We start from the raw sequence: 13,972 nt of genomic DNA, 5'->3' as shown, positions 1-13,972 counted from the left end.
CACGCAGTAAAAAAATTGGCTGAAAATGTGTGGATATTTATTTTTGCGTCTGACCTTATTGCTGTCACAATAGTGGATCTTGTCTTTGTTTTCTCTGGACTCCACTTCCCATAACCCCTGCCTAGGAACTCATTATCACACCACACCTGTTTCCCATCTGTGACACTATAAATGTTGCACTCATCCACACACACATTGCTGATTATTGTTAGCCTGTTATGTTGTCTAGTTTCTGCCTTGTCTTTGTGTTTTGTTCTTGGACTGTTTACCTGGTTTGTGATTGTTTACTGCCTGTTCTGTGGATTACTCTTTTGGATTACCTTGGATATATTGTTTTGCCCCTGCCTGTCCGACCACGCTTTTAATAAAGCCTTGCAGATGGATCCTCAACTCTGTTGTCACGCCTCCGATGTTACAGAAGCAGACTCTGGAAGATCAGCTGAGACGTGATGAGACTCTGGAATGGCGGCCATTTTGTAGACAGGTTCTGGATTGGTAGCCATTTTGTGATAAGTCCTTGTGTTGGCAGCCATTTTATGACAAGTCTCTGGAACGGTGCCACGTTCCTCCTCAACAGCCCCGACAGTGAAAGACGAACCACTCATTTGCAGTGCAATGTCAATGTAATGTTCCAAAGTCCAGTTAGGTTCATGAAGTGACATGAGGAAGCGGAGCGGTTCAGAAAGCCCTCCACAGAAAAATATCATTCAACATAAAATGTCCATTGAAATCATGTTTGCCAATTCAAGGAAGTCAGTAACATAGTCCTCAATTGACCGATCACTTTGACGAAGGCGCATGATCTCCACTGCTGCTGATTCCATGTTGGTTGGACTGTAAACATCCAATAAAGCCGCTGGATCCGGGTATGGCTGATTATTCTGTAACGTTGGAGGCGTAACAACAGAGTTGAGGATCCATCTGCAAGGCTTTATTAAAAGCGTGATCGTCCAATTTTTGGAAACATGTAGTTCAAGTACTAAAACATATCACAAAGTTGCAGTTTGACCTTGATCCTTGTCTTATGTTGTTAAATGATGATTCTTCCTACAACTTTACATTAGTTCAGAGAAGATTGTTAATGTCTGGTTTCACTGCTGCTAGAGTGCCAACATCCCTCTGGATAGGGACTGAACAGTTATCATAATTTACTTCAACAAAGAAATTAGAGCAATTTAAATCGAGAACAAATTTAATAAAGTCTGCTACGGGTCTATAACAATCGTCTGGAGACTAGTGATGTTCAGTTCTTGAACGAATCGTTCTTTTGAGCCGGTTCTCAGGAAGTAACCGGTTGAGCCGGTTCACAAATCGAACTGAATCGAACTTTAGTTCCAGGTTGATGATGCAGGACGCACAGCCGAAGTAGCATGTCCAACTCAAAAAGAACCGATTGAGCCGGTTCAACCAACTGTCGAAGTTTGCCATGGATTACCGAGGACTCAACAAGAACCAAATGAGCCGTGGTGAAGTTTGCCGAGGATTACCGAAGATTCTGACAAGTGAGTTGACGCTACTGTGCAAGCCTGAGGCGCGTATTGGAAATATGCTTGTTTGTTATGACTGTTATTAATTTACATTTTATTAAAACCTGCAAAAACCTTTCTGTCGAGTGATGTAAATAAATTTTACAATAGTTTATTGTGCATGCATTTTATATTTAAAGTTGCTTAAGCGAAATCAAGGAGTTTATAAGACTTATATGAAATAAAGTTTATAAGTTTATTAATTCTTTATAGTTTAGACATGTAGAACATATCCACGTTTGTGCATCAATGTCTGTAATGTGTGCTGTAGGTGTGAAATTTTTAGGAATCTTATCTAAGTTGTAGGCTAGTCAATACCCAGATAGCAACAACGTTTGGGCCAAATGTGGCTGATAGCTGTCACATTTGGCCTAGGTATGGCATGGCTGAGCACATATGGGCCAAACTTAACCGTATATGTTTTGCCATGGATTTAGAATTGGAGGGAATTTTCTTTTGGATGACAATTATTTTGAGATATATGGTCCAGATGATAACACACAACTGAGAGCCATATGTGGCTTGGCTATGGCACACCATGGAATATGTTAACTTATGGTTAACAGTTGTCTTTTATTTGGAAAAACACATATAAACTGCTGGCAAGTTAGTGGCAGTCCATATCTCAGCCCATTCAACAATGCTATTGGTTGCTTTGTGTCTTCCCATATTGCTCAGTCAGTCGTATCTGACATAAAGGATCCGCGAATGAAACTGTGACCACAAACACCATTAACTTAAGTGAATTATATGGCAATAATCATCAATATGCTTTCACACAAATAACATTATTTTTTGAATGTTTCAATATGTGTTGACACAAATTACTTATTTGAATTTTTCATTGAGTTGCATAGAGAAATGCTTAGAGACGTTATTGCTTGATGACGTCAGGAACCGATGAATCGGCTTTTTGAACCGGTTCAATGAGCCGATCTGTCCGAAAAGAACCGGTTCGCGGAAATGAATCGGACTTTGCATCACTAGTAAACAGTCCAAGAACAAAACACGAAGGCAAGGCAGAAACTAGACAAGATAACAGGCTAACAACAATCAGCAATGTGTGTGTGTGGATGAGTGCAACATTTATAGTGTCACAGATGGGAAACAGGTGTGGTGTGATAATGAGTTCCTAGGAAGGGGTTATGGGAAATGGAGTCCGGAGAAAACAAAGACGAGACCTACTATCGTGACAATTGCATATGCATTCGTAGGAGTTTCCCTTTCAGGCACAACATTTTATTGGAGGAGAGTATTTAAAAGAATAATGCAAGGTGATTTACTAAGGTTTGCAGTAGTCAGTTTAGTGGCATTTGCACCATTATGTAACACCCCAACAAAAAACATGTCAACTCATTTTGTGGTTGACATGCCTGCAAATAGTTGTTGTACTGCTCTTGGTAGATTGTGTTGGTCATTATGGATATGAGCTTACTGTGTCTGTGTTCTTTAATTTGCTTATTAATTCACCCGCAGAACTTTCCACTCCCATCAACGCTTTTATGGGATTTCAGTCTTGTGCTAATTTGCCCTGTTTAGTAAATCTGGCTTTATCTTTGCTATTTAGTTGATACTCATTTTACAATAAAAAATGGACATCATGGTCCTGTTCCAAAACCTTGTGCTCTGTCTGTACTATCTGAATAGCCAGGTAATTTAAACCCAATTGCACCTCACAAATGATTGATTTGGAATGCATTACATGCAATGGGTATAAAAAGTCTACTCCACTTATAAAATTGAAACTTTTAAGTGAACCCAAGTAAAATCATGTCAGATCTTTTTCCACATTTAATGTAATACTGAAATCAACAAAATTCATGTAACAAACAAATATAAACTTTTTTAAGGGGGAAAAAAAAGAAAATGCATTAATTTCAACGAATACTGTATTGAAACACTTTTTGATTTTAACAACAGTAGCCAGTCTTTTTAAATAAGACTGTATCATGTTCTTGATTTTTTTTATAATAGTAGTAGTATTTAAGTAGTACTAGCATTCATAATAATAATAATAATAATAATAATACTAAAGATGGTGATGATAACAATAATACCTTGTGATGACGGCAACAGTAATATCAATAATAATAAAATGAATAATAATAATAATAATAATGATGTAATAACAATAGTAATAATAATAATGTAATAATGACACATACCACACCTATCCTAGCTTCTGTGTCAGTGTTCATGTTTTATTTTTTAGGTTTTATTTTTTAGGCCATTCTTCAAAAGATGTGACATGATTTTTAAATAGATATTTTTTTTTACACCTCAAAGAGCTACAATTTTAACAGGGGTGTGCACACTTTATATAGACATTGTAGGCATCTCTGTTAAAAGTTACTCAAACATCCCACACCAATATTGCTCCTGTGTGAAGTGCACAAGAAACCCAGCCTAATTTATGGTTGATGTTCGATGGCATGATGCTAAGATAATGACTTAATCTAAAAACAAAAATACACACAGCAAATATTGGATGTACTGTGCTTGTCACAGTCCGTTCTGGGGTTGTTATAAAGGTGCCTTCGATTTTTGGTTTCCAATTTGGAGTGCAGATATGATGCCTAAAAATGCTGTCTAAGCAAGCAACTCTTTAGGTTTTGGAATGTCTCCAGTGAACAGTGGCTGAAATTGTTGTGGTAGGCCTGGAGTCAAGGTGTTGTTAAAGGCATAGGCAAAAGTATTCCTTAATTTCTTGTCCTATTTATTGTGCAGAGTTAACTATAAATAAGTAATTTGTCAATAAATAAACTGTTTGGTTTTACAGGGGTAGCCAACCCTGCTCCTTGAGAGCCACTGTCCTGGAAGGTTGAGCTCCAATTTTAATAAAAGCCACCAGCTAGTGGTTCAGGATTACTTGAAAATGAAAGGCATTTACAGTAGCAAGGCTGGAACTGAAGATGGCAAGAAGGTTGCTCTCCAAGCGCAGAGTTAACCCTGCTTTAATACCTAGCATACATGCCTGCAGACAATCATGCTTTTCAGAAGCCATTTCAAGAGATACAAATCAAGTATAAATTAGTTTTTGTTAGGTATGTAAACATGACCCTGCTAAAAAGAGGTATTTTTGGCTCTTAGGAATTATTTCTATGGTAATGTTAATACCATATAAAGTGATAATTTCACTTTACGTAATGCTATATTGACAGAATCATTACTCTTTATCTGTTTGGTGCAGCCTTAGCTCCTGTAGCTCTATTACCTGACGCAAATTCCTTGCTACTTTCACATCATGCCATTGATTGTCATTAAATTTCCCATTGACTTGCTCCACCAGAGCTTCAAACGCCCCAGAACCCAAATTTATGACGAGAGACACTGCTCCGTTTTTCAGTGCCAGGTTGACATAGTCAGCAGATTTTCCAGTGTGCAGCATCAGTCCATTTCTCTGCAGTGTTTTGAATGACAGCGTGATTTCATCGCTGCTGCTTTGGATTGGGCTCAGAGAAAGGTCATAGCAGAAGTATTCTAAACCTTTGAATGTCGCCACATATTCTTCCATTTCTGAAAACAAAGAAGAAAAAGACAAGTTAAAAACCTGACAACACTGTAAGCCCTAACAGTTCTATTAACTTATAAACAACATCAATATAGTACTTAAAACTTGGCATTTAGTTAACAAAACAATAAATTTTGCGTTCTATTAACGAGTAATGAGGTTTTAATTTTAATGGAATATAATTACTTGAGTAAACATTGCCTGTTAAATAATACTTTATGAGTATCCAGTCGTATGTAGCGTCTGACGTCATCAACGTCGTTGCAGGCTTTCAAAAAAATCAGCGGGCATGAAAGATTCGCATGCAAAATGGATATGAACATTTGATGATTTTTGCATGTACCTGCAAGCCTCATCAGCGAGTCAACCGATAATTTTCACAAGTTTGGTCCTGCTTTTTGTTATAAGCACTGTCACTTGGTAAGTAAATTGTTTTCTTTTTTATATACCGTTGACAGTTAGCTAGCTTAGGTATCTGTTGGAAAAGTGCAACCTCATGTACACCTAATGTTTCGATTATCGAGGTATCCATGGAGAGATTAATGTAATATAACGTTAGCTTTTAGTTTATATTCTTTACACCTTGACTATAGATTAGCAGGTGTAAGCGTTAAAGTAAATGTAGTGAGCATGACAACCACGTGGTGTATTTTTCAGGTCACAGCATTGTCTGAAAAAAATACAGCAGCTTGGTTCTTTTACTAAAGTTAGCCGTGAAACGTGACCTTTTTATTGTTCAGTGCCTTTTTGGAGGGAGTCATCCTGATTTGTGGAAGGCATGCAGTTAATTCTTCATCATTTTACATATGAGCATTGCAGTGTGAAAGTAGTAAATGAGCAGTATAAATTAGCCTATGGTTAGTGAAGACGTAAAGTTAATGACGGCATGACAACAGATTTACAGCTTTCACAACGTACACTCTTAAAAATAAAGGTGCTTCACGATGCCATAGAAGAACCTTTTTGTCTAAATGGTTCCATAAAGAACCTTTAACATCTGAAGAACCTTTCTGTCTCACAAAATGTTCTTTGTGGCAAAAGAAGGTTCTTCAGATTATAAAAAGGTAAGAAAGAGATGGTTCTTTAAAGAACCTTTGACTGAATGGTTCTTTGTGGAACCAAAAATGGTTCTTCTATGGCATCGCTTGAAGAACCTTTTGAAGCACCTTTATTTTTAAGAGTGTAGGTAGGCTACCTGATATTAAATGAGCATGTATGACTGATTATGTTTGTGATAAATGTCCAACAAACAATGTATTAAGCTTCTATTAGTGTTCTTATTCTTTTTTGTAGGCTCAAGTGGAGGGCAAGTGGTGTGGCATCTGCATTGACATCTGGGTATGATTTATGCTGAAATACAACTGGTAGTTGAATGCTTAAAAATAATGCAGCCTTTTTGAGCCTCATGATATTCATGAACAGTGAATTTAAATTTTTTTGTGCAACTCGATGCCTGCTGACTCTAAAAAGTGTTTGGTCCTGCTTTTTGTTATAAGCGCTGTCACTTGCTAAGTAAATCGTTTTCTTTTTTTATGCACCGTTGACAGTCAGCTAGCTTAGTTATCTATTCTAAGCTTAGTTAAGTATTCTAATGTTCTAGTATTATTACTAGAGTTACACAACCTATCCTTTGTTTGATTAGTTTCCTGTACTGACTGCAGAGAACAAGTGTCAAAATATGTCTACAAAAATTATTACTTTTGATTTGTTAATCCAGGAGGAACATGATGTCAACACGAGACACACTTTGTCCCTTCGTGCACTTCCTGTGTACCTACGCGAGAATGATTTGGAGTTCTTCAAGACCTTCGATGCAAGCACTCTTAATATCAAATCATACAAACATATAAACAAACCTAAATGTGTGCACATTAAAGGGTTATTAGTGGTTGTAATCATTTCTTCCTTTTGATGAATGGAAACAACCTATGAAGTAAAGGGGACAAATCCACAGCACTGATAGGATTTCTGACATGGATCTTTTCTATAAGGATAGAAGTCATCCATAAACTGTTGCAGCCTCATGGTACTGTATCGCTTCTATAGAATATGAATGTTAAGTGAATGTTACATTTGAAAAGATTCATGTCACAGCCAGTATTGATAGGAAAAGAGATTATTACCACCTCCGTACCTTACTTACCTAACCTTCAGTATACTGTACATATTGCCATGTGAGTGATGCAGAAAAAAAGAAGGGAGAAACAATGAGCATATAGTATATGACTTGTGACCTTGGTTCTGAAACTCTCCTGATAATTGCATTGATTACATTTTGCAGCAAGAAGAGGAGCCAGATATCTGCGACACTACTGTTGCTCTCCTGACATCTGTGACAGACCCCTTCAGTGCTGAGAAAGTCTTCGTTGAGGGGAGTACTTGAGGGGAGCATTGTTTTGAGGGATCTTCCCAGGTTGGCTGAGGAATTTGTATTGTTGTTTGGCCTTAACTATGCTTTCAATTTGGAGTATAATCACATTAATTCAGAAAATGCTGGTGTGTTTAGATGACAGCAAACCAGTGTTAATTTTGACAACAAATTTTGATTTAGTTTTAGTCATAGTCTTTTGATTAAAATGCTATTTAGTTTTAGTCATATTTTAGCCATCTGAATTGTTTTTAGTTTTAGTCTAGTTTTAGTCGACTAAATATCATAAGATTTTAGTCGACTAAATTACAGTAAATGTAGTCGGCTAAAATCTAATGGGTTTAGTAACAGTGCATTTATTAAGCATTTCTCTAAAATTTCCAAACTCATTATATAGGTTTGATATTAAGGTTTTATCATGATAGACACCGATTTAACTGCTGTGACACACAACATGACTTTATGTTAAAATTAAATAAAACCACTTCTCATAAAGAACAAGAACATGGTCTTCTTTTTAATGAAATACCAATGGTTATATAGGCTAATTATGCATTATTTATAGCAACTTGCTTATCATATTCTTCATTCTTTCAAGCAGACATATTTATTTCTATAAATAAATTTAGATGAATCTTTAGGGCTACTAAAGTTTTTCAGTCAAGAGCAGTTCGTGATTTTCTGTCTTTCTGTTGCTGCTTGATTAACATCAATGACTCGGACAATAGCAACTAAATTAGGCTGCTGTCCCTTTAAAACCGAATGCACAGCTGCAATGGATGCAATGTACTGATACACGTTCTCCCTACTGTTTACGTTCACTTAAGACGTAATCAACTGTGTTTACGTGAATACTCGTTAAAAAGGACAATTCGACATTGCTCTGTCGGCAATTCGACATTTTGTGTGTAATTTCAGTTCATGCGACGCGAAAGAGTACTCGCGCACTGTGAGACGCGCTCTCTGTGTGTGTATGCTTCAGTGTCTGTGCTCTGAAAACCGGACCGAATTGAGTTCTCTCTTGCGTCGTCAGATTTATCCATATGTCTGCTCTTCTCTTACTTTATGCGACGTGCAGCAAGTGTATTTTAGCTTATGTTCATATATGCATCTAACCTCCGAACCACGCAGCAGATTTGTTCTGAATGAATCTCTTCTCTTCCCAAATCATCCCTCCCTAACATTTTCATCTCGTTTTTATTCGTTGATGAAAATGTCAATAGATTTACGTCATAGTTTTTGTCATTCAAAAAGAGTTTTAGTTCGTTATCGTCGGTGAAAAAAATGTCGTTGACGACAATTATGACGAAAATTATTCGTCAACAAAATTAACACTGCAGCAAACCACTGAAACCATCCCTGCTGAATATGAAAAATGATTTGTTGAAGTAGGCATCAACGTAATTATGCATACATTCTTGTGCTAGTTCTTGTTCTTGGTCAAAGTAACAGCACAAATATAAATGGCAACATTCCACTGCTTGTTAAAAATGTCTGTAAACATTTTTTGTTGAATTTAAAATTATTTGGTAATGTGTTGTCAAGGGATGAGCAAAGTTATTGTAATTTTCAGAGATATCCTCTGCTTCATCACAAAATGTCTCCGTTGCAAAACTCTTTATTATTGAATGGATCACTGAGTTTTCAGTTCGTTTTTGTGCCATCCAGCATGTTTAGTTCAATGTTGTCACTTTAATATTTGTCATGCACAAGACGGTTCAGCCATCGATGATTGTGAGCACCATTGAAAAGGTTTTTTTCAGAATGGTATAACTGTCAACTTTTAAGGCAGAAACTCATTTAGGGTGAAGTGCCTGTGTTTTTATTCTGAATTGTTCTGCTAATTGTTAATGCCTGTGAAAATGCAGGGTGTTTTAAAAGTTAATAAATAACTTGCATTTTACTAGTGGAGTCTGTACATTTTCTTTGAGAATTTATTTTAAATCTGTCAATTATATTGAATTACTATCTGTTAATGTTTGATCTTTTGAGTAGATTTAAGTTGTGTAAAATTAAATTTATTACTCAGTGTAAGCAAGTTAAACTTAGCATCACTAAGTGGTATTGAATTAAATATATTTAGTATTTAAAGGTTAAAAGATATGAGCATAAATATAATATAATATGAGTCAAGAGAACTTTAAACTTACTGAAAAAAAAGACAAAATAAATGAGTCCAGTTGACATAAAGTTTCAAGTTAAAAAGTGTAATTAAAAAATATATTACATGTACTTACATTTTCTTAGGTAATCGGTTACCACAAAAGTTTTGAGTACTGTGAACTGATTCGGTTTTACAGTGAAGGATGGATTCATCTCTGACCTCGATTCTCAGTTATTTTGACTATTGGGCAAGCACACAACAACAACAAGAGTTCTAAATTATTTGGCTACAAACATATGAGTTGACAGAGGTTGGCCAGAGTGGCCTGTGATCTTGAAAAAAAAAACTCTGAATTGCATGTTTACAATATCTTTCTTTAGGAAACGTAGTCTTATATAGAGTGCCTCTCCACCTATATGCCACATATCTGCTCCTAAATGACAGCCATCACAGTCATCCCGTTCCTTCAGTTCCTGGTTCCCTTTCAAGGGAACTCGAGCTGCATCGGAAGTAGTGACGCTTTGTAAACATTTCTGCGTGACTGCATCTTGAAGCACGTGTGTAATCAATCCAATGGCGTGGCACACATAGCGCGTGACGTGACCAGGAAGGTATAAAGCATATCCAGACCAAACATTTTAAATTGCATGTTCCTCCTTGCCCTCACTACTTCACGGGCAGGGATACACACGATGCATGTGCCGTTTGTTTTGGAGCAGAGCATGCACCATCAGCTCCTCTTCTCGAGGGAAGAAAGTCTAATGCAATATAAGACTCTCGCATTGCCGAGGCAACACGTGCATTACGGGTCTCCGGGGGAAACGATATAGATATAGATGTCAATATAGAGGAGCTGATTGTTGCTACTCAAGCCCCCCTCAGAGAGACTAGGGGTTGAGGCATCACTCGTTGCCGAAGTACTCGCAAGGGCAGACAGATCTGAGGACCATCATTCTCTCAAGGAGGGCTTCATTCCTGATGCTGCAGGGCTCAGGACTATGATGGCAGGCCCCTCCAAATGGAAGGGGCTCACACCATGTTTTGGTGTGCCCACTTCTCTTCTGTGCCCACGGGAAGCCAGTCTGTCAACCCCATCACCTTTGGTGTTTCGGGGCACAGTGGTTTCCAGTGAGTTTTTGGTCCGGTCTCTGCCTAGGAATGTTGCAGAACTGGGAGGATCACTTCCTCTAAGGAGGGTGCTGGAGAAGCATGTTTGGTTGTCCTCTGTCGGCAAGCCGTTTCAGGGCACCGGACAGGTTACTCAACCTATACCAGAGGTCAGTCTCGAGAGATTGATACCTCTGTCAGTCACGAAAAAGGTCCTGATGCCACAGTGCTCAGGCTTCTAAGGGCAGACTACTTAGGGGTGAAGTGGCTCACACCTCATTACTTCTCCTCTGTGCCCTCAGAGGAATATTCTGCCAACCCCACTGTGCTTTGGGGTGCAGCAGTTTCCATAGATATCTCAGTGTCTGCCCGGAGAGATTGCGGTACTGGGAGGCTCACATCCTCCAAGGAGGTTATTAAAAAGTGCATTTGGTTGTTCCCTGTCATGCCAGACATCCACATCAGGGCAGTGAGCTAACTATTCGAGATATACCAGAGATCAGTCTCGAGGGGTTGTTTCCGTTAGTAGACTATTTGGCAGCGTGGAAGCTTCTGCCAATAGTGTCTCAGTGGGTCCTGCAGACTATAGAAGAGGCTGCAGAATCCAGTTCGGTTCTCCTCCCCCTTGTTTCAACGGGGTCCTACCCACAGTGGTGGGCCCCGAGTAGGCTCTGGTAATGAAACAAGAGGTAAAGACTCTCTTAGAGAAGGAGGCCATAGGGCATGTTCCAGAGAGAGATCTGCATCAACTAAATCGTAACAAGATACAGTTTCAAAATGTTGACACTAAGATTATGACCGAAATCAGGTCCAATGCATCATCTTTCGTGGCACATAAACTGCCTGGAGATGATGGCTGTCTTTCTAGTTTTGATACATTTCCTCCCAGACCCGAGGGGCCATCATGTGCTTGTCCGCACAGACAACACATTGGTGGTCTTTTACATAAATCATCAGGGAGGTTTGTGGTTGCACCCACTTTACAAACTGGCACATCAGATCCTTCTGTGGTCTCAGGGCAAGCTGATCTCCTTGACCCTCATTTATCTGAGCACACAAATCAACTTACAACACGGTTCATGTGTGGTTCATGAAACATTCATATACCGCCAATCCCATCGTATGAATGACGAATGAATCATCATATAAAAATCACACCTCTAAAAACACCCTGGTTTAGAAGCCTTGCCCCTAGAGTTTACGACATGTAGAAACGTAACCCAGCCAAGAAGAGGAAGCAGGCTAATCTCATAAAGGAGGAAGATAATTTGATTTTACCCTAAAAACACACTTACCTCAAAATTGCAAACAATTAAATTATTATATAAGTATTTATTACAAGAAAATACTTTATTAATATGATACACCTTAATGGAATATTTTACCATTGGCAATGCATTTTCAAATGAATATGTGGCTTCTAGGGATGACCATAATTAATCTGTTAACTCTTAACTGACAGTAAGAATTTTAACCAATTAATACTATCAGTTAAACAGTTTTTAAAAAAGCAATTTAAAGAAACTAGCTACACACATCCATCAAAATTGTTTGATTGAGAGAAAAAAAAACAAAAAAACAATGCAACGCTCGTTCTCGTTATTTCGGGGAACTAAGGTTAAGTTAGTAACCGAAGCGTTCCCCATCGAAACAGTCTCTCACATTCCATCTATCACACTTGGGGAACGATATACCATAGTGCCATGCTATAAGCGCAGAACGGAAGCCGTCCTGTGTACCTAGCCCTAGGGCGCCACCAGGAAGGCCCTAAGAAACATAGACTAATTATTGGGCCACCGGCTGGAGCATTCATTCAAGACAGTCTAGACCACTTACTAGCGTGGGAAGACAATTAAGTGGACAAGTTCCATGCCTGAAGAGTAGGGATGTCCAGGTTATAAAACCTAGCAAAGGTAGAAGGCGACGACCAGCCTCCACTGGACCAAGCCCAGGAGGAGGCCATCCCCCTAGTGGAGTGGGCCCTCACTCCAATGGGGAACTCAGAGCCCACTGAGGCATAAGCCAGGGCTATCACGTCAACTATCCCTTGGGATAATTTCTGTTTTCTAACTGGCAACCCTTTAGAGCAGCCTCCGAAGCACACAAAGAGCTGCTCTGACTGCCAAAATTGGCTATAGCGCTCCACATAAATCCTGAGGGCCCAGACCGGGAAAAGTAAGTTAGATCCCTGCTCATCATAGGTAAGAGCTAACAGGGTGATGACCTGTGCTCTGAACTGAGTAGAGAGCACTTCAGGTACATAAATTAACTTGGGTTTGAGGACAACCTTACAGTCATTTGCCCCAAACTCAAAACAGTAAGCTCTCAATGAGAGCACTTGCAAGTCTTAACCCTCCGGGGTCTGAGGGGGATTTGGGGCCCTGGAGAAGAACTGACATACCCTGACATTTGTACTTTTTTCAGTTTCTAAATATATTTAATATATTAAACACTGTATTCAGCACAAACTGGGTTACAATAATATGTGAGCAGCATGTATGTACAAGTTTGTACTTTAAAAAAAAAAAAAAAACATTTATGCGTGTTTAGTAAAAAAAGTATTTTTTAGGTCACTAAAATAAGGCACATACATAAAAAATACATAAAACACATTTAGACACATTTTTTCAAAAGACTTTTGAGAACTGGATGTGGTAGACTAGAATTTTTTGCTACAACATGATGTGAAAATCATCCTGCTCAATCATTCACAAAAAAAACAAAAAAACAATACAATATATTGATCTAACTTTTGTAAGACATGTTTTGTGTCAGAAAGGCGGTATGAGAGGGAGTGACAATGACCATGAGTATTTATGTGATTCACACCTGAGAGACCTAATGGCCCAACAGTGTGACTGTGAAGCAGGTAAGAAAGAAGGTGAGGAAATTAAAATAATGGGGTATTTGATTATTTGTATTTTATTTACAGCACAGTATATTCAAAATATACATTATGAAGGTAAAAGATTTAAACACAGAGATGTGAACAGAATTTGTATCATTCCTGAAAACAGATCCTGTTCAACAAGTGAAACAAGTAAATCATACCTGGTATTTCCAAAGTGTTGCTTCTTTCCATGGATTCAAGAAAAGAAAAGAAAAAAAAATTATATATTATTTAAATTTTTTTTTTATATTTAAAAAAGAAAGCTTATTTGTAGTTTAACATCTGATGTTGGTACAGCGCAGCACTCTCAGAGGAAAACAGTTTGAAGAGACTCAAGTGAAAGTCAGCAGGATTCATCTGTGGTGCAGGTATCTGATCATTAAAAAAAAATATCTGTGAGCACGTTGATATCAGAAGCATCTGTATGTATGTATATATATATATATATATATATATATATATATAC

At 38.1% G+C, this 13,972-nt stretch overlaps 1 protein-coding gene across 1 annotated transcript in view; it reads right to left on the bottom strand.

Annotated features, from left to right (window-relative positions):
* The window catches only part of LOC107699145 (neurexin-1a-like), a 162,232-nt gene that overhangs the window by 107,001 nt on the left and 41,259 nt on the right, over positions 1 to 13,972 (bottom strand). The window contains exon 4 of the mRNA XM_016500329.1: positions 4,741 to 5,042. Coding sequence (XP_016355815.1) covers positions 4,741 to 5,042 — 302 coding nt within the window. The remainder of the gene's footprint in view (positions 1 to 4,740; positions 5,043 to 13,972) is intronic.

This window comes from Sinocyclocheilus anshuiensis, unplaced genomic scaffold (genome assembly GCF_001515605.1).
Source record: "Sinocyclocheilus anshuiensis isolate Anshui unplaced genomic scaffold, SAMN03320099.WGS_v1.1 scaffold166, whole genome shotgun sequence".
Classification (NCBI taxonomy): domain Eukaryota; kingdom Metazoa; phylum Chordata; class Actinopteri; order Cypriniformes; family Cyprinidae; genus Sinocyclocheilus; species Sinocyclocheilus anshuiensis.
The sequence above is the reverse complement of the archived record's forward strand: the minus strand, read 5'-3'. Positions and strand labels throughout refer to the sequence as shown.